The 21,741-nt window shown below is 30.4% G+C and overlaps 1 protein-coding gene and 1 long non-coding RNA gene across 6 annotated transcripts; one reads left to right on the top strand and one right to left on the bottom strand.

The window, feature by feature from the left end:
- Nucleotides 1–2,104: 2,104 nt before the first annotated feature.
- Nucleotides 2,105–20,935, top strand: LOC117239308 (annexin B9-like). 5 transcript variants are annotated; one of them, XR_004494413.1, is made up of 9 exons: nt 2,105–2,284; nt 3,547–3,692; nt 4,753–4,794; nt 7,745–8,126; nt 11,132–11,211; nt 15,039–15,285; nt 19,196–19,377; nt 19,781–19,974; nt 20,558–20,935. XR_004494413.1 is itself a non-coding variant. In XM_033504798.1 (8 exons), exons 3-8 carry the CDS (start codon nt 4,765–4,767, stop codon nt 20,606–20,608), a joined length of 972 nt encoding a protein of 323 aa, XP_033360689.1. In that variant the 5' UTR covers nt 2,105–2,284; nt 3,547–3,692; nt 4,753–4,764; the 3' UTR covers nt 20,609–20,935. The 5 variants fall into 5 exon arrangements, 3 of the variants coding, with proteins under 3 accessions (XP_033360689.1, XP_033360688.1, XP_033360687.1); XR_004494414.1 differs by lacking the exon at nt 20,558–20,935 and adding an exon at nt 20,309–20,503; XM_033504798.1 differs by lacking the exon at nt 19,781–19,974.
- Nucleotides 16,771–18,307, bottom strand: LOC117239309. The gene is made up of 2 exons (XR_004494415.1): nt 18,139–18,307; nt 16,771–17,913 (listed from the first exon to the last, which is right to left on the bottom strand). It is a non-coding gene; the product is annotated as an uncharacterized LOC117239309 (long non-coding RNA).
- Nucleotides 20,936–21,741: the final 806 nt, after the last annotated feature.

Genomic DNA, 21,741 nt, shown 5'->3' with positions numbered 1-21,741 from the left:
ATATGTGCAGTATATACCAATATACTACATATTATACTAATATACTATACTAATATATTATGTAACATATATATTAGTATGATGTTTAAAATAATGAAACTATAGTAAGTTGAGTTGAGCAAATTAATAAGGTGGCATGTAATAATTGTGTAACTAGAAATATGCAAAAATTTGTAAACCCTTTTGTAATATCGCAAGGTAAATGATAAGATATACTACTATTGGGCATTAAGGAGGACTACTAATTAATTTCAAGATAATATTTTGAATTACTCTTCTTTTTCTTGGATTATGTATTATATTAAAACAAAAATATAATATTCTTTCTAAAAAATACAAAGAGACATGAAAGTAATCTGGAATAGCTTTAAAACTTCTGAATGAAATATGTTTCCTTCATATTACTATATTTTACATAAAAAACATTCCTACATTTTTTATATTTACTGTAACTTAATAGTTATTCTAAATATACATATATATGAGAATAGTACATAGTGTGTGACTGGTGTGCTATAACATTATTGAAATAATTACAAAAGTATCTATAATATAAGTATATAGATTGCAATAGTATTGAAAAGATTATACTTACATTACATACATAAATTATACTTACTTAAAAAATTAAAAAAATTAAACTATTAATATTCAAAAATCTGAAATTAAATAATATTCTATATTTTTCATATTTCACTTTAATTTAAACAGTGCGTTTTATTTAAAGCTAGCGTAAAGAATGCGTTGGTTTACTACACGCACATAGTTTTAGATATCAAAGTAACGACAATATTTTATATTTTCTCAATAGTACTTACAAAATTGATTTGTAAGATTTATAACATTACGATTGATAGTATCATTACGCGTGACCAACATAATACGATTTCGATTTGTTATAAACTTTATATGTATATGTGCACTTATATTAACATTCGGTCATAGGTATGTTGATTCATGCGACAGATATAAATGGTGTATCGTGTATATCATATGACTGATGTGTTTGGATATTTAATTAAAGTGTACATTGTCATAAGATATAATTAAAAGTTGTACTTCTTTTAATTTCATTGCATTGAATTTTGTTTTTCTACATAAATAAATATGGAATATTTATAATATATTTATTATTTATATAATAGTCGTTTATATATGAGAAATTTATTATTTTACAAATATTATATAAAAATGCAAGTTAAGAAAAATTATTTCTGACATTAATGAGTAAAACAACATTATTAAAAAGTTAGCAGTGCGATTTCATAAGCAATTAATTCTTAACAAAAATCTGTTAAGTTTTATTGGAGATAAACCTAATAGTTGTTAAGATATCTTGCTTTATTTTTCAATAATTTGCTGTTCATAATATCGATTTCACCGAAAACTATGGATAGGTAACTATTTGGTAATTATTAGGTTTTTGCTAATAAAACTAGACTTTGACATTTTTAAAATTATAAAACGCAATACAAAAGGCGACATATAATTTAAAATTTATTCAAAGTATGGAAGTTAAGTAGACAACTTCTCATATATATATATATATATATATATATATATATATATATATATATATATATATATATATATATATATATCTATATATGCATATATATTTATATATATATATTTATATATATATATTTATATATATATATTTATATATATATATTTATATATATATAAATTACATCAGTAAAGTAAGATAAATAGAAAGAAAGATAATTTCTAAACGGGTAAATAACGTCATTATGTTTCTTAGTTTTGTAATCATTACAGGCTTTTATCTAACAAGTCAAGGAATCTCGTTTCGTCACCGTTCAAAGAACTTAATGGATACGTATATATACGTATATATATATATTCGTAATACACATACAATGCGATGAATCACCTGACCTTGTTTCTTGAGAATCTTTTGGTAAACGGGAGACCTAGTCGCGGTTATGACGATAGTCTCTCTCTTCGTTACTCTGCAGCATACTTTATATGACACGTCATCGACTTTACGTCGCTCCCCCACCAATTCTCTCTTCTACTGATCCTCTTGTGACATTATAATTTGAAATTGTTTCTTTCAGATACTGTAACCATTTAGTGTGCGCGACTGCATGTAACTACATCAAGACGCTTCTTATTTGTCGATAAGTATTACATACGTTTAATCGATTTGTAAAACCGGTGATAGTGATACGAAAATTGTGTTTAGTGTTCTAGAGAAATAACGCACAGTTATATAGCCTTTTTAATTGTTATAATCTAAAATTAACATTGTTTAAAGGTGAGTAAATAATTCAATTAGATAATGAAATGTCAAAGTGAAGCAGGAAACGTTGTAATATTGATATTGATTTTTAACGTATTTTCTTTCATTAATAATACAGGAACGGTACATCTTTGAATTAGAAAAAATACTTGTCAATTGTATCATATACATATAATCCGTATACAACTAACATACCAATAGTGGAATAGTAATATTAAAATACTCTGTTTGTTAAGTGAAATATATTGCATTTTTCTGCTGCATTTTTTACTTTTTTTATTTTGTTTTAAATTGTTGTACTTAACAAATTCAACGGGTGCAGTTAATTAGTAATTCTGTATGTGTAATATACAAATACGCGTGAAACAAATTAAATAGGAACAGTTAACACTTTATTTCATAGTCAATTAGTTATTTACAATACATTAATTTTCCTGTCTCTCTTTGTCTTTCTCTTTCTCAAAGTTTCATTCAAACAATATGAAAATAATGTTATTTCTATATTAAATATGATATAAGAAAATTAAATTTAGAAAATGCACATTTGTTTAACTTACATAATAAAGCTTGTGTCTATTAAAAATTCTTCGTTTTGTACTGTATATATTGGTAAAACACAGCAATTTTAATATACATAGAAATATATTATACATATATATATATATATATATATATATATATATATATATATATATAGTCTCTATGTCTTCTATATATTTATTTGTGATGCCTAGCCTTAAATACTCAATCTTTGATTAAATAGTTTAACGTTATATTTTGCTAGTAGTATTTCCGTATAATATATTTCTATGTATATTAAAATTGCTGTGTTTTACCAATATATACAGTACAAAACGAAGAATTTTTAATAGACATAAGCTTTATTATTATATATATATATATATATATATATATATATATATATATGTAAATAAAATATAGACTATTAAAATTGATACATTCTTAACGATTCCAATTACTTTATTCTGTGTATCTATATATAAATACATCATATTTTTGCATAAACTAGATACCTGAATCTCATTCTCAAGCAATTGTATATCTAGATAACAATTGTGATTTCAATATTCATGATGTATATTTTTTAGATTAATATATCTTTCATTAATTGTAGAACAACAGAGGCTACATTACAAGGATTTCTCGATTCTTACAACATTTACACATAGTTTTTCAATGCTTAACATTATATTGTATATAGCACAATTTTCGTATGAATTGCGCATTAAGTCATCGTTAAATCTCATTTCCTATAGTAGACGCATACGTTCTCCGTTTGTTGCTCCCACCATTCCTGCAAAGAATATCCGTGACGAGCGAAGGTTCGTTTCAGTTGGTTACGAGAACCGAACGGAACCGGTACCAGAAGAGCGAATAGAACCCGTAACCGCTTCAAAAGAAGGTAAGAGCCACACCCCAAATACTTGTTTATACATAGACACCAATCAATACAATCTTTGGAATTTCACTACGATAGTTTCTTGGTATTCTTCTTCGCGTATATATCAAACAAGGTTAACTGCAGGTCTTCAAAGATATTTATATCAGCCACTCAAATCATTATTCACTTCAATTTCGCAATGCCGTATACTTATGTATATACTTTTCATCAACACACACTTCCTGATAATATGTTTTCTCACATTTTAAAATTATGTACAGTTAGGTGGGAAGATACATAAGATACGCGAATGGAAAAATAGGACTGTCAAGATAGAAAACTAATTTATTGTGAAACAATATTAAGCATTTCGACTTCATTTCAGATTAATCAAGATTGTTATTAACTAAGATTATATTACAATAAACTTTAAAATTGTTACCTTTTTTTTAAACACTAACGTTGCTACATTTACATTACAAGGCTTTGATGATGTTGTTGTTAGAATTATAATGAAAATGTTATTAATATAGAATGATTTTATGTTTTTAAAGCGATATTTTTAAATGCAACTATGTTTTGTATATTACGTTTGAGTAAATTCCTATTTTTAAGGCATTGAAAGGAAATATGTATGATAATTAAAACGTATTATTATTATGGTATACCTAAAGTTTACCATTTTGTTGTCAATATCGCGTCATTAGTAGATTCATTTATTTCTCATGACATTACACCCTCAAATTCTATACGATATTTTACTATTAATTGCGTCTGCAACTGTATTTTATTTTTAATCGCATCTTATATGTTAAACATTGAACAATTATTAATGAAACAAATGTGTAATGTTAATCATTAGGATAGGAGTATGAGTTTGATTAATTAATGCTTTCGATGAAGTGTTTATGAAATGTTATATAATAAATTTTGTTTTCAGGTAGTAATTTATTTTAATGATAGGTTGATCTTAATTGTGCAAATTTTCCGTGAAATAAGAATTCTAAAATATATCTATAGCATGAATATTATACATATACTATTATTTAATATGATTTTAATATGAATTTGTATTTTTTAGCTGATTCGAATAATGTCGGCCACTCAGTACTATCATGTGCAGGTAATTACTAACTACTTTCTACTTTATGTATACGGTACACGCACAATATGAAAGCCCAAACCTATTTCGTTTTAGAGGAGAAATCTTTTAATGTCGTAAATTAATATTAATATTTCGTAGCTTCGCCTTTTGAAACGATAACAATAATGACATATCATATCAGTTAATTTCAAAATAAAGTTTTGAAGTTCCATTATAGGCATAGTTAAATTTTGTTTGAATGTTTAAACTTGTTTGTGCGATCTTATCTTCCTTCAAATTCTCAATCGAATTTAAGTGCAGAGATGGGTACTTTAGAACATTTATCCACATTTTTTAAAGCCATTATTTAACCACTGTCTCAAGTGTGTTTTATCTAAAATAATAATTAAATAAAATAAAATACTTTGATAAACTTTTACATTAAATTACATTAAATCAGCAATTCTTTGAATAGGGGAGATCTCTCAAACCATAAGATTTTCTTTACCATGTTTCTATTGTTCAAGTTTGTTATTTTGTATATATCACCATTACATAATACTTTCTATTGCGTTCAAACAAGTTAAAATAGTTAGAAATCATTAATTACAATTAATTTCACCATTTTAAAAGTGTGTATTTTGTATGATAATTAGGATCTAAATTACATGCTAAATTGAACATTTATGGGGACAACTAAAACATAGTACAATTCAGGTTCTCAGACACGGTAGAATTACAGTAGAGCATTGTTTAACCTGAATACGATTATACATATCATATTTATATCATATCATACATAACTTGTGATCCATTTATAAATAATCGTGCCGAATCCGTTCCGTGTCCAAACAGTGACCGGACGTTTATTCATTAATATTTGTATACTACCAGCCGGGATATACCCGAGACAAACATGCTAGTCAGACATAGAAGTCAAACTTCTCTACTTCGCAAATATATAACAAACTGCCGTTTCCAACCAAAGACTTAGCTATAGCAGCGATACGTTTGTATGAAGAAGAGGAAAAAGAAACAAAGCAACAAAGAAAGTAAAGGCGATTCATTGTACATCCGTTATGGCAAACGGATAAGAAGATTTATTAAGATAAAATCATATTTATAGCGTGATACATGGACGAGACATGTTCAGATACGTTTATACAAGCCCATGCGATGGGCTGGCCTCTCCGGTCAGATCGGCAAATAGGAGAAATATAGGAGATTACCAAATGTGAATGCAACACGTCCACGCTGCGGATGATGACTAACACGATACGGATACATATTTAAAAGTATGGTAACCAATTGGGGTCCGGCGCAAGACTGCGACTGAGACACGAAACGGATACAGCACGGTTATAAATGAACTTTTAAAGGTTAGTTCAGACGACGTGATTTCTTGACCAATTCGAAAGCGGCGTTCATACTGTTTCATATCTACACCGAAAATCCAACTCTTACGATTTTGTTCTTCGCGATGTCATGCAAATTTATCTCGTGATCTATCAATTTTATCATTTTGGCATCTGATTCATTTCAATTCAAAATTTGGTCTTCTCCTTCTTCACATGTTAGAAATGCTTGCTGTGATCGTAGTAGCTTCAAGAGCTTTGTATTCCTTATTTCTTTCTTCCTCTATTCTTCATCTGTTTTCTATACTTTCCGACTGATTCAGTTTTACTACCGGGCCATTTCATACATATCTATGAAGCTGAATGTTGAAAGCGACCGAATCGGTAATTTCACACGTATGTGAATCCTACGTAAGTATGTTTTACTACAAATGACAAGTAATTGATTCGGCAAATGAAGGATAAGCTATTATAATAATAGCTATTACACACTGCATGCACTGAATATATTAATTCGTAAGTTTGGAAGCTGAACGTGCGGCGGAAATATAGAAACAAGTGAACACTGTTTTCGGCTATTACCGATTCCGCAAAATTATCGAATCGGTCAAAAGACCGCATCGTTTGAACTGGTTGTAATTAATCGGACCCTATCCAGGGTGATCCAGTATTGATGGTACAACCTAGAGGAAGTGATTGCACATGAAAAATAAGACGCATGCATTTGAGTATGCCATGGTTAAATGGATCATAATACAAATCATATGCCGTAGGTTTATGAGTAATAATAAAGCATGTAATTCTTAAGATTTACTTCATTAATGCAAAAATCGTTGAAAATTTTAGCGACCGTGCTGTATACCGGTGTGCTATCCGAATCAAATTTTCGTGCACGTTTTTTAACGTAATCTCTGTTTCTAGTTTTTCGAATGCCAAAATGATCCTCGCTTTTAATTGTGAAGACTCGTTGTCTTCGGAATAAACTTTTGTACTTTAAACTTTAATATGTACGTTTCTACATAAATGGATAAATTATATTTAATATCACATAAATTATACATAAATTATATGTAATATCTATATACACAGAATAATATCGTCTCATTAAGTATAGATGAACCCAATTATTGGTTTTGATTCTGCGACGAATAGAAGACGCAGAATGAATGCGAAATAGCGACGAATTATGAATTTCGGTCAACGTTCCGTGACTTATTCTAGGTTAGGTCCCGATTAGTTAGTAGGTCTTGATTTGTCCGCGTTGCCTCGCTCTCAACGAAGCTGGTTAATCGACGACACAATGACAAAACGTAATAAAAATACTTGTTTTATTATTTGAAGGTTAATCAATTCGGATTGCAAAAGACATGATGACAAAATCTTACTAATAGTGCATGCGGTACATATCATGTTAAAACTATTATATTATAAAATAAAGTCGTATTTCTCCTGTAAAACAAAGGGGCTAAAAAATGTTTATTTGTCGTGCTTTCTGTTTATTTGTAATATTCATATGCAAAATACTCGTTAAACATTTTTTAGATATTTATTATTACATATTGCTTTGAAATAAATAGTGAAAAGTTTTATATATCTATGTAATATGTATTTCGCATTTTCTTTTATTCGTTTAGTGCACACCAACTGTCTATTCTGCTGATCCCTTCGACCCAGAAGAAGATGCAGCTCTTCTACGAACTGCCATGAAGGGTTTCGGCACTGATGAACAGGCCATAATCGATGTTCTTGCTCATCGTGGAATTGTACAACGACTTGAAATAGCTGACAAATTTAAAACCATGTATGGAAAGGATCTGATTTCTGAGTTGAAATCAGAACTTGGTGGTAATTTTGAAAAGGCAATTATAGCATTGATGACACCGTTACCGGAATATTTCGCTAAAGAACTTCATAATGCGATGTCTGGAATTGGCACGGACGAAGGTGCTCTAATCGAGGTGCTGGCATCTCTTAGCAACTATGGCATCAAAACCATATCTGCTGTTTATAAAGAAGGTAAGCCTGTTTTTGTTCGAATGATTTTTTAAATAAATACAAATATTTAGTAGAAATATGGACAACATTGTTGCAAATAATTCAATAGCTACTAAAATGAAATACCATAATCTTCTTTTTAAGGAAGATCCATCATTCATTCTCTTAAAAAAAAAAAAAAATCATGCTCACACTATAACATATTTCACCTAAACAAAGAAAGAAAAATGTTAGAAAGTGGCCATTTTTAACATCACCTGGAATTGAAAAATTCATGTAAGACTTTTAAGAGTTTCTCCCGAGGAACAAAAAGTATCCTTATCATTTTTCTGAAAAAGCAATGGGGAAGTTATTAGAAATGAATCTAAACATTTGATAGCGATCGAACTCACCTATTCCTTATATTTAGTCTTCTTTTTTCTCGGATGTTAAACCATTTCCAAAATAATTAATGAAAAAATCAGCTGACAAGTCGGAAATTAGTTAAAATTTGGAATCCAGCAAAACCAAAGTACCAGAAAATCATTGCTACATGAATACAACAACCAATAACGCGTTCGCTCTTTCCCGTTTTGCATTCGGAGACGAACATGTGTACCAATTAATAACTTAATGATATTCCAAGTAATTATCGGAATATAAGTAGCGGAAAAAATCAGAGTAAAGAGATATTATTGTTATAGTTTCAGTAATCAGAACAGTTACAATTCTTTTAAGTCGCAGCTGTGAACTCTGTCATTATAAGGTCAATATATCTTCTTACAGTCGGAGAAATGTTTATGCCAAGCATCTCATGTTACAGTTAGAATTGAATTCACAACAAGAAATACGTTCTGTTGCATTGGTTATAAAAAGTATGAAATTTATATGGAATTAAATAATGGCATTTTGCTGAAAAATTATATTCTTGATATTTCATTAGTTTAAAATATTTTGTATACATATTGATAGACAAAAGTAAAGTTGGATTGGAAGCTATTCTTGTACTCACATGTGAATGAAAAGTTGGCGTTCGCGTTGTTGGTTGTCCAATTGATTTACCTGCTAATTTCCTTACTAACTACTGTGAAGACGGTTCAGTATCCGAAGAAGGAGATGAAATATAACTCTTAGATGAGTTCGATCATTAGCATATTCCCATGTTTGGATTCATTTTCCACATTATTTTTTTTCAGAAAAATGATAAGGATGCTTTTTGTTCCCTGGCAGACACTCTTAAATATTCTACATAAATCTTTCAACTCCAGACGATGCCAAAAAATGGCCACTTTCTAACATCCTCCAGTTTCTTCTTCCTTGATATGTTTCTCATGCTATTAAGTATATCTTTTACATAAGATATATTTTAACACAATACATGTTTTAAATATTAATTGGAATGAATAGTATTAGCAATTTGTCCGGATGATTTAAAGTCATTAAAAGAAAATACGATTGGGTACATTTTTCATTTGAAACGTTTTTAAAACAGAATGTCTTTATTATTCTACAATCTTCTATGTGCTTAAAAATGTTTGAGTTACTGCAAGCATTGTTCATTTTAATAAGAGTGTGAACATTCTCATACTTGATTACGTCAACTTGACTTGACTTAATTGACAATGTGTAAATTTGATAAAAAGTCAACCTCAGGACTTCATTACTGTACTACGTGTTTCTCTATCAGGAAAATCAAATTATAATTTTATCTTACGGTCACAATATATCGTATTTTTTAAATATACAGGCTGAATCAAAACATGTGGGAAGTACGGCATTATTATACGGCAGTTCATATAAACATATACCCGATATGACCTTGCTTTCGAATTGCAGCTTATTTTATGATGCTAAACATTAGATAGATCAACGAGTTCCTGGCAAATAGATAAATCATCCTGTCCTTGTTTGTTGGTTAGCCTACTCTCCAGACTTGAATTGGGAGCATTTAAAATCTCTAATTTATAAAGCATCAGTTGACGACGTTGAAACTCCGTCACAAATCCTTGTAAGCTGTTTGAACAATCTATATTGTGAAGGCAGGTAAGCAACTGTTACAGCACAAAGTAAGCTATTACTCGAAAATAACGTCATATCGGATGTACGTCTATAGGAACTTTCCTTCTTACTTTAATGTTCAGAATCAGCCGTTGCCGTACTTCCCTCTATATTATTTTTCTATCGAATAAAGGATTTTCAAAAGATTTAACGCATTTATGTAACAGTTAAGTATATGATGAGCTTCTATTTCAGTATGTATTTCTGGATCTGCTTCAATAAATCGGCAATCTCTTTTTAATTTTTAACGAGTTATAATATACTTACAGTTATAATATACTTAACTTTGTTACATATATTCATGCAGTGGTTCATGAAAGTATTTGTGTATTTACTATAAAAATCTTTTATGTATATATTGTACATATTATATAAAACATTTTGGAATTTCATTAACGTTATAATGAGAGGCGACTATTATAATTATATTGACAAAATTTCTTCCTAATTTGAAAATATATGTAGAAAATATTTAATACAAACCTGTACGTATTAAAAAATATATAGTTGAATAATGACTTTAAGCACATGATAAGTGTTAAAAATGAACCGATTGATTACTTCTACGTACATTTTCAAAATCGTTTAAAATTCTACTAATAAAATCATTTCAGATGGGTCTCGTTACAGTTTCGTAATATGTTCACAAAAGATGTCGATAAGTGTAAGAATACTTTCATAAACCACTGCATCTTTTAACTGTCACGAAATCACATATTTTGTATGAAGGTATAAGATTCTAAAACATTTTGCGTTGCATGTTTTTTATTTGAAAACAATTACTTGTTTAAAATTGGCATGTTACAATTTTTGATAGTAGTAGTACACTGATATAATTTCTTTCTTATTAAAGCCTTTGTAAATTCATTTAATTCTTAATTATAATATGTATTCTTTTACGTAATGTTTTCTTTTTCAGAAACATCTTTGTAAAAAATGTAACATATCTTAATGCTACATCGTGATATAAATTTTATATATATTTGCAGTGTATGGAACGGATTTAGAGGAAGATTTGAAAAGCGATACTTCTGGCTATTTTAAGAGGCTGTTAGTTTCACTTTCATGCGTAAGTAAATTTTGTAATATAATAATTACATTTATATGATTTTTAAAATTTACCAAGGCTACTCTTTTATTATCTTTATATTCGTTTAAATTGTAAATTTATCTGAATTATGATATTATCGAAGATCAACATTTGGGACTGTTATTTTAAAAGGAAACGATATATTTAAACATTTTGTAATACCACAAAACATTTCCAAAAGCACAGCATTAGTCAGTCATATTTATGTTTCTAGGGTAATTGATGCATATAATGTCTTATACAATAATTGATAACATACTCAAACTGACAACAGAATGATAAATAAGAAACATGAAACGAAATTTTTCTTCCGAATCTCCGTTCTCGAAAAAAGTAAACTTCTTTTTTCACTTGATAACAAATACATTGAATGGATCTTAACTCGTGATAAATGATAATTATTGGATTTTTAACGCGACAACTTTTACGTTTTTTACATTGAACGGTTTCGTAACAACTTAACACGTTGATCAGCATAATGGATTACAACCAGATATCTATCGTACCAGATACAGAAAATGCCCTAATATGAAGGTTTTTCTGAGATTTTAGGATTATCTCGATTTTCTTTGGTTGCTTGTCCTACTTTTCTATTCTAGCGATATAGGGGGTGTTTAGATGATTTCATTAATAGAAAGTCATCGAACAATAAATAAAAGAAGTTGAATGTGGAGAACGAGGTAGTCAGGAAACTGATTCTCATCGATTCCGGAAGATCTTTTTAACTTTAACTTGAACAACTTTACATGCATGCGCCGAGTACTTTTCTACTTCTTACTACGTACAACTATGTCCAACAACTAATATAGGAAAAGTATTACAAGATATGAAATAAGGACTTTGTGTGGCATGTGCTACTATGAATCCGGAAGTGATAACTAGTGCACGGGTTTTGGCAGTTCGATGATTTTAAAGTTATATTAATGCAAACGGGCGCTACTTTGAACGTTTTTTATTTATTGTCTGATGACCTTCTATTAGGGGTTGCTGAAATCAGCTAAACACTCTCTATTCTGCCCGAATAAAGAAGTACGGCAAGCAATTTAAAAAAATGCGGGTGATCTTGACATCTCCGAAAAACCTCTGTCTACGCAAAAATTATTACTGCTATATCATGGTTCCTCCCGTATTGTACGACTTGTAAACAAAGTTTCACCATATCTCTAAAAAGGACGAAAATATTGATCACAGTTATCGCCTCGCTTCTTATATGACGCTGGTGACGACCGTTTTAATGACATAAGAGGGTTTTCATTTTACTGTACTTTTGTGGTGTATATTTCACTATTACAATCTGAATTCTGAATTCTATCGTGTTTGGGTTATGACATGAAATATATAGATGCTGCTACGTTGACCGGATAGGGGAAAAATAAAATGTAAACGTTGCAAATCGATGTACAAGGATAGGTGTTTCAATACTGAATGAAATTTGAAAACGGTGAAACTGATGTTTGGAACACGTGTTCAAAGTAATGGAATTATAATGAAAATGAATTGAAAATTTACTAATTTACTCGGGTTACTTGTTAAATTTTGTTGTCATAATTTGTACCTTCCACTTTTATCCATTTGTATTGTATATTGACAAATTCATGTTTTAAGTTCATGATTTAAGTTCATACAAGTGCAAAGACGGAAAGCGCTCTATCGAAAAAACGAAAACTTGTGGCTTCAGAGTAATAGCACGACGTCAAACAAATATCAATCTATCTTTCTATATTTAACGCGTGATGAAGATAGAAATTGATAGCTCACACGCTATTGTCAACGTATTTTAAAAGGATTGAAAGTAAATGACTAAGAGCCATTCTATTCTCATTAGATTCTTACTTACATAGTGTTAAAAAATTATACGTTATGGTTTTGACAAATGATTCTCATTCTACACTTGCGGATCGATGTAGATCTCTTAAAAAGAGATGCCGCAAAATTGACAACCTTAAATTTCACCGTACTTGTTACGAGACAGAAAAATCTCGAAGAAATCACGAGTCACAGATGAGCTGTATTTTCGGAAAATAGCATTAGAGTTCCATTATCTCTTACTTTGACGTTAATTACAAACAGACGCTGTTTACATTTCGCAGTCAGATAGAAAGTAAATAGTGTCATATTAATGAGGAAACAGAAAGATGAGGAATTATTCCTTAGCACATAAGATAAATGTTCCTGTTCCAAATATTACAGAACGAAGCATCTATTTTCAAAGTCTCAAGACTCGATGTCATTGATTTCTTTGCAAATCAATACGTAAAGCAGATACGAAGGAGATTTATTATTTTTGTTTTATTGCAAAAGTACTTTTTACTGAAATATCCCTTCAACTTAATACTTCTCTCTTCCAAGTTATTTGTGTTATATCTCTATTAAAATATCTGCTGAACTAACAGTTTTTAGTACGGACTATTATTAAGTATTCAGATGGAACAATGAATTGTTCGATTAACACAATAAGAATTTTGATACCATCCAAAGGAAAACGTAGTTGGTTTTCACCTGGTCTTTGCCTGTACACCTGCAAGAAAATAATATCAACCCGTATCATTCTCTGCAATACCATTCGATTCTCGTTTGAAATATTTTATCGTACCGTAAGTAATTCTGCAATAGTTTGAAGTCATAGAGTTAGGTCTTTGTTTTATCGAGAGTGGATTATCTCATGTGCTAAGGAATAATTTTTAGTTTCCTCGTTAATATAACAGTGTTCAATTCTTATCTGACTGCAAAATTTAAACGTATTATAAGTAACACCAATGGAACTTTAACGTCATTCTTTAAAAGAACAGTTCATTTGCGGCCCATAGTTCCTTCGAGACTTTTGTTCCTGTGACGAATACTATACGATTCAATATAAAACATTTAATTTTGAGATTCAATGTCAAAGTCATTTGAAAACGATGAGTCAGTCATGTGTCTAGTGGATACGTTTGGATAATAATTTATCGGATATCTTCATAAAAAATTGGTGATAAATGTCGAGTTCGATTAGCATAGTGTAGACATAACGTGTGATCTACGGAACGAGAAGTAATTGATTTGAGTCGCATAAGAAAAAGCGTAGTTGATGCGTTTTATAGGAGTAAGTAACGTAACAATCAATAAAAAAAGTACAATAGATCAGATTTTTTAGTGAGACCTTCGGATTTCTTATGTATGTTTTAAATATAAAAGTTCTGCGAATTAATGTATATGTTCTCTCGTTGGACTCGGAAGTTCAAGATGTAACAGCTCTAGAAACGGTGTTTTAAAGGAACATTCAAATAAATTCAAACATTTTTGTTTACTAAATATTCACTTTAGTCACACGAGATGACTAACGAGAGATTAAAAACAACTTTTAACTTTATTATACTTCGTGGTGCAACTCGATTAAAACGAGGCACACAGCAAGTCACTTTCAATATTGCATCCTTATTTTGTATTCTAGTTACTCATTAATACACACATTTAATGTCGTGTACATGATCGAGACGTATTCAGTGGTCTAATGATCACATAAAAGCGGCACTGTCTTTTCATAATTTATCTTTGCTACTATTTTAAACCGTTGTTATGTTCTCTCAGAACGTTTCGAAAATTCCAAGAAGAGGCGATACACGTACATTATCTCGCACAGTATTTTAATATTTAAACGCGATAATTTGTGAACTAATTATTCGCATAAGATATTTTATGTACAGTGCACAGTTGATATCACAATCTACAAAATTAACAAACGCACAAATATACAAGTACTATTCTTATTATTATTCTTATTGAGAATAAAAATATATTTAGTAAAATATGTATAAATTATTTTATAGGCCAATAGAGATGAAAATCCTGAAGTTGACGAACAAGCTGCAATGCAGGATGCCGAAAGATTACTTGCAGCTGGTGAGGAACAATGGGGAACAGACGAAAGTACTTTTAATGCTATTCTCATTACGAAAAGTTTCCCTCAATTACGAAAAATTTTTGAGGAATATGAACGCCTTGCTGGTCACAGCTTAGAAGAAGCTATTAAGACAGAATTTTCCGGATCAGTCGAAGACGGCTATCTTGCAGTTGGTAAGAAATATATATTACCTTAAGTAAAGAAGTTTACCTTCATAAAGAAGTAAAATCGCACAATTTTTATTTGATATAATACAAGAAAATGTCATTAACTTTCTTTATCAGTAAGTAGCATGCAATTAGTTTTATGTACTTTATCCACTCCTGGTGCAAATGTTATGCATATTATTTATGCTTACATTTTTTATATTTTCAGGAATACTCTAAAACATGTAGCTTGTCATCTAATTGTAGTCTGTCCAACAAAACGAGGCAGAGGTAGACAGAAAGAAAACGTGATTGCTGCAGCTACAGCTACACCCATTGGCCGCCGATAAGTGATACTCGATTGGCAGTCATTAGCTGTAACCACAGTAATTACGTTCTGTTTATGCCGACCTCTTCGCCTCATTGGACAAGCTTTAGATAACTATACATATATATCTAATCTAATATATACCATATTATCTAATATATACCATATAATATAATTATATATATAATTACATATGCACATATATGTAATTAGATTGTGAAGAATTTATCATGTAGAGTCTGGGAAAAATCAAGGGAAACATATCTTGTACATTCATTGTTATTTCTTCTGTATGTCTAACTTTATGTAAATTCTTATATTGACCCTTTGCACCTGGAACTGTCTCGAACGTTACTTACCAGCAACTCGGCGCCACTTTGTTGCGAAAACGTGGACCCAGGAATCGTCAAAATAATGTAAATAGTATAGCTTTGGAGCCAAGTAATGTATTGTAATTTTTGATTCATGTGAATTCGTAGACATTGAGGATCATATTTTTTGCCAAAAAGTCAAAATTTTATTTCTTATAATTTTCTGCAGTATGATAAATTTTGAAGCAATTCCCAATATGCATTGCAGGCTAGTTTATACACGTTTAAGTTGTTTTACGCCTTTCGCCTGCTGTTTTCTTATCAGAACAAACGATACAGTCCCATTTTCTTTCTTCCACATTGGGAATATGTTAGTTTGTTGTCTAGTCTATTGTCCGATGTGGATGGTCGTGTTCTAGATTTCCGAAAGTCATCTCTCAACCGATTTATATGACTTTTGAAAAACTTGTAACGTGTCATTGGTTCTTTATTTTTTCTTCCTTCTGAGGTAAATTACGAAATTACAAAATGATATTTGCCACAAGAATATTATTTTTCTGATTTTCTGACTTATTGGTGCAAGAACCTATCTGTAACGCTCGACGCTTCAAGACCAACTGAGATCAACTTTGAAAATCTTTCTCTCTAATTTTAGGCTTGTTTATTTACATCCTCAAATTTCTTTATACCATCCTCAAATTACTTTTATACCAATCTTTTTCTACAAGTCGTCCTTATCGCTATTTTCAAGTGGAACAGAGAAGCGCTGGGATCGTTGTGAACTCACTTTTTCACTTTCACGTTCTCACTTTCTCCTCTGATGTAAAATCTACTGATATTTTTTCTATATCTTGGTAATTGTTCCATATTTTGATGTGCTTTCTTGTTCCACTTTAATAGAAAACTTTGGGGAAACATGCATTTCTCAAAAAGTTGCGGTGGAATAAGTTCAGGTGGGACACCCAAGTACAAAAGGTTAATAAAAATTGAGAAATTAATTAATCAGATAGTATAAGAATTTACATAAAGTTAGATGAACAAAAGAAATAACGATGAATGTACAAGTTTAAATTAAATTTTGAAACCGGGCCTGGTAAGTTGGCGTTAAACCGACCGCCGTAAGGCAATTCTTGGCTCTTAACTTTCGAGTTGTCAAAAATTCTTCTTGTAAACATCGCTTTTATGCTAAATCCATACTATATAGATTATTTTAAAAACTTCGGCCATATCGAACGTGGTAGGAGAAATAAAGTCAGCCTCCCATAATAATTGCGTATAATCCAATATAGGATCCTTTACCAAAGATTAATTCTCGTGTGATTTGTTTGTGTGTGAATGCTGAAATTAAAATTGTCCGATTGAATATCAGAATTAGGTTATATAAGGTGTTCGAAGTTCAAACAGTTAAACTTGATCAGTATGTTTTATGAACAGAAATAAGAAAAAGATGTTATATAAACGTAGGCCCGCAAATGCTTTATAATCATGCTTTATTACATTGAAAAAAACATTGCTTTATGTTTTTATTTCAAAGTGCAGTCTCCCGTTTCGAGTACAAGCTTAACATCATACGAAGTTTGAGTTTATCACTCTCCGATTATTACGTTTATCTTGTTTTAGTTCAGTGAATGACCATTAATCCTTTCTACCAATTCTTGTCGTAAATTGTCTCTCGCACGACTCTCCACACAATCTCTTTCGTTGTTGCCCATAGATAAGAGTCTAATGATGCAGGACCAGGTGATCTTGCGGGTCAAACAATGTGTTCTCCCCGACTAATCAATCTTTTATGATAACGTTCGCCTATTCTCTTTAGGTTCCATACTTTTCTTATAGCTCTTTTTATAAAGCGTTTGTGAATCTTTGTTAGTATGTATAATGTTTTTTCTCTTATTATTTTTTCTGCATTCTATTAGAATGTAAAAAGTATGTAGAACATACTGGTGAAATTTAATTTTGAATGGTTTGGTTTGTTTAACAGAAATAGTATTAATTATTGCTTCAAAGAGAAGAGACCTGGAAGAGAATAAATCAATGAATGAGTGTATATACATGTGAATGTTTGGATTCATTATTAGTATCATACTATATAATAATGATATATAATAATAAATGAATGACAGAAGTAGTGAAGAGAGGAGTCGTTAGAAAGAAACGAAGTATCTAGACAGATAGGATTTTTGAAAGGAGTTCAAACTAAAATCACATTAAGAGATTCTCGGAATAAATTGGCAGTAACACCTAGTCTCTGCTTTAGGCGTGTCACTAGAGTCGCTACAAAGTTGTTAAAATAGCGAATGAGAAATTCTTCTTCTTTCCTTCTAAATTCGTATTAATTGAACAAGTCCTTTGTTCTATTCATCTTGTTGGATGAATCCAATATTTCCTACTTGCTTTCATTTTTTTACTAGCTCTTTTCTGTATAAACCAAGTGGGTAATCTTTTACTTCAGCATTTGCTCGCGACAGCCTTTGCTAACAGATGTGTGTTGTTTTGCAGACTAGAAGTTGTTACCAACCGAAAAACAAATAAATGATATCTATTTACGACATTAGTCAGATACTGTATCGCATTAGCATCGAGTATCTTATTGTTAGACGCATATCGCTTTGTGAAAAAGCTCTTGAGCTGAGATTACGTTAATCGAGTCGCGCTGGATCATGCGATTATATTCTAGTGACTTGATCGGAAATCGGCCGATAATCTACATTATTCCAGTCTTTTTTCGACGATGAAAGTGGTAGACTGTAGTGATAATGAATTTGCTCAAAACAATATATGTACACTTCAGCCAGCACTGTTATCTAAGCACCGAACATTGAAATGCTAGATTGAAAAAGTAGATCTACGACTCAGTCGTTTCAGTGGATTACTTGTCGCGATGACAACACTGTCTAGATTAGGGTTAGGTTGGGGTTAGGTTCCAGTTACAATGCAGTGTTAGGCCGAATAACTACATTCGCATGATATCGAATCAGTGTAAACCCAGCTTTAAAGAGACTGTTCCGATCGTCCTTTGTTATACGCTATAATACGCGACATCCAATGCGGATATTTACTTTTAAAACCTCCTAAATATGTCCCATAGATTCCGACAATCTTTTTCAAATCTGAACTAATCTTCACAGCATATTCATTGTACCAAAGTTTTGTAGTTTCGTTGCGATCACATAATTCCAAGTACAATTCTTTGTAATAATTTTTTCATTGCCTTTCGTGAAAATTCATTTTGTGCTTATTACGAAAATGCAATGCAAAATACAGACTAACAAATTAATTTTGAATTTGTTTCTTTTAGTCAGGTGTGCACGAGATAAAACTGCATATTTTGCGGAGAGATTATACAAAGCAATGCGTGGATTAGGTACAGATGACTCGACATTGATACGCATAATCGTAGCTCGATCGGAAATCGATTTAGGAGATATTAAGGATACTTATCAAAAAATGTATGGGCAATCGCTTGCAGGTGATATCGATGTAAGTCAGAGATACTTCATATTTTTATCTAAATACTTGGTGTTTTGGTAAAAATGTTTCTGTAATATTTACCTTTTCTTTTTTTTTTAACAATAAAAATTGTTTAAAATACATATTACGAAATATATACAATGTCATTTAATGACACGTATATCAAGTATCCCATAAAAATAAATATTTTAAGCTATAGCAACTAAAAGAATCGTATTGATAGAATTATGAAAATTAAGAATTTCTTTGCAGAAACATTTATACTTGGACTCACTCTCATCAAAGTAATAATGCACAAAATACACGTCTTAATTTTACACACACGCGTGTCTTAATTTTTCATAAATCACTTCATTCTTTAACAAGTACCTTGCCTGTACCTTGGCTGCCCATAATTTTCCATAAATTTCAGGATGACTGTTCAGGAGACTACAAGAGACTCTTGCTTGCTCTACTTGGATGAAAGCATTTCATGTTCAACAATTCTTTTTATTTTTAAATCTTACTTTAACGCCAGGAATATATCTTCGCAACATTCCGCGAAGCTGTATAGATGTCTTAACTTTAATTTGTAGTAAATTACATCAATAATTAGCAGTGATTACGGTACTACATGGCTGGTTTTTGTTTGACTTTATGATGTCGTATATGAGTTTGCTCGTAAAATTAGTTCGTTCGCATCGAAATACACTATACTAATCTCTGTGAGACCTATCGAGTGAATATAAATAAATATTGTCTGTTATAATTGTTAAAAATTACATACCGAAATTCCTTAATTAATAAAGTAATTCATATGCCAGTTAACTAATTTTACTAATTTCAAACTGCTTTCATAATGTGCATGCGTACGTGTACATTGAATCTGTATATAAATATAATATTATTTTGCACTTATTACATTGCTTTAATCCTTCCTACATTCTGTTTGCATTTACAGAGTGACTGCAGCGAAGAGTTTAAGCGGCTTCTGATCGCACTTTTAAATTAGAGAAAATCATGGAGAGGAATGTGTTTATTAATTTTATTTAAGAAAGAAAAGTATAGGCATCTCTAACATAAATGTTAATAATATGCATCTCACATAACTGTAATATATGTTTCGTTTGCAATAAATTTGCACGTTCGCAAACGACTTTTTATTTATTGTGAACTGTAAAACGAAAACACCAGTATCTTTTTTTTCCAGAGTGATTGTACTGCTGAGTGGAAAAGACTTCTGATTGCGATGTTGAATTAAAAATAGATTTATTCGATAAAAGTCGTTGAAACAATACCCGTATATTACGATACAAAACAACAAACTACGTATTAATTGTATAAGATTGAGAAGTAATTTGGAGTTTAAGGAATAAATTACCAATGATATTAAAAAGTTAAGGAATTTAATGCAGCCGAAATTTTCAACGGATATTAATATTATAGCGCACAGATTGTAAAATAGAATTATTGAATAACATTCAGTAATTATGTTAGATTGGTAATAATGAAATAATAAGAAAAACGGAAAAATGGTAATCGAGCAGCTGAAATGTGAGTGATACAAAATAATTTTTATAACGTTCAATGTATCTTATTTATTAAATGTTTTTCCTATTGTATAGAACCAATATTTATTTCTCAATACTCTACAACAGAGTATTCGATGACAATTGTCGGATTTGAGGAGTATAAAAAATAAAACGAAAATAAAGAATAATAGAATTGCATTTCAATTTCCGTTCATTACTTATCAATATTTAAAATCAATTAAAATACTCATTACCCGGTATGAATGAATGTAAAGGATTTCAAACGACTGATCAGGAACGACAAATCAATTGCTCAACTCTTACAAATTCGCTTAAAGAAGAAGATTATGCAGAAATTATTTACATAGCAAACGACCATCGATTTCAATGACATTGAAATATGTTGTCAAGAGCAACATTCTGAACGATAGTTTCCATTTTAGTACCATGTTTAGTACCATATTTCTTCTTCCACAGTTCGTTTCCCTATCAATAAATTTTGAATTAGGATCGGAGACCTGTAATCAAATGCTAGTTATACGGAATTGCAGCTAATGGGTTTTGTCCTTCATTTTTATTTTTTGACTTGGAAACATATTCCTTCGTTTTTCTAGCAATTGTTCCCAAACATATAGTGCGTATAATACAAAGATGAACAACATCCCTATAATATATTACAACAGTTGGAATTAAGTATAATTTATTTACATAGTACTCTCTATATTAAAAATGTTTAAAGTTTGACAGAATAATATTCATATAAAAAGTTGATTAATTATCTAATACACAGAACTAGATACGAGAAAGATAATCTACAGGGTGTAGAAAGTATTCGTGTACCAATGAATTTCAAACGTGACTG

This window comes from Bombus vosnesenskii, unplaced genomic scaffold (genome assembly GCF_011952255.1).
Source record: "Bombus vosnesenskii isolate JDL3184/JDL3185 unplaced genomic scaffold, Bvos_JDL3184-5_v1.1 scf7180000013918, whole genome shotgun sequence".
In the NCBI taxonomy this organism is placed as follows: domain Eukaryota; kingdom Metazoa; phylum Arthropoda; class Insecta; order Hymenoptera; family Apidae; genus Bombus; species Bombus vosnesenskii.
The sequence above is the reverse complement of the archived record's forward strand: the minus strand, read 5'-3'. Positions and strand labels throughout refer to the sequence as shown.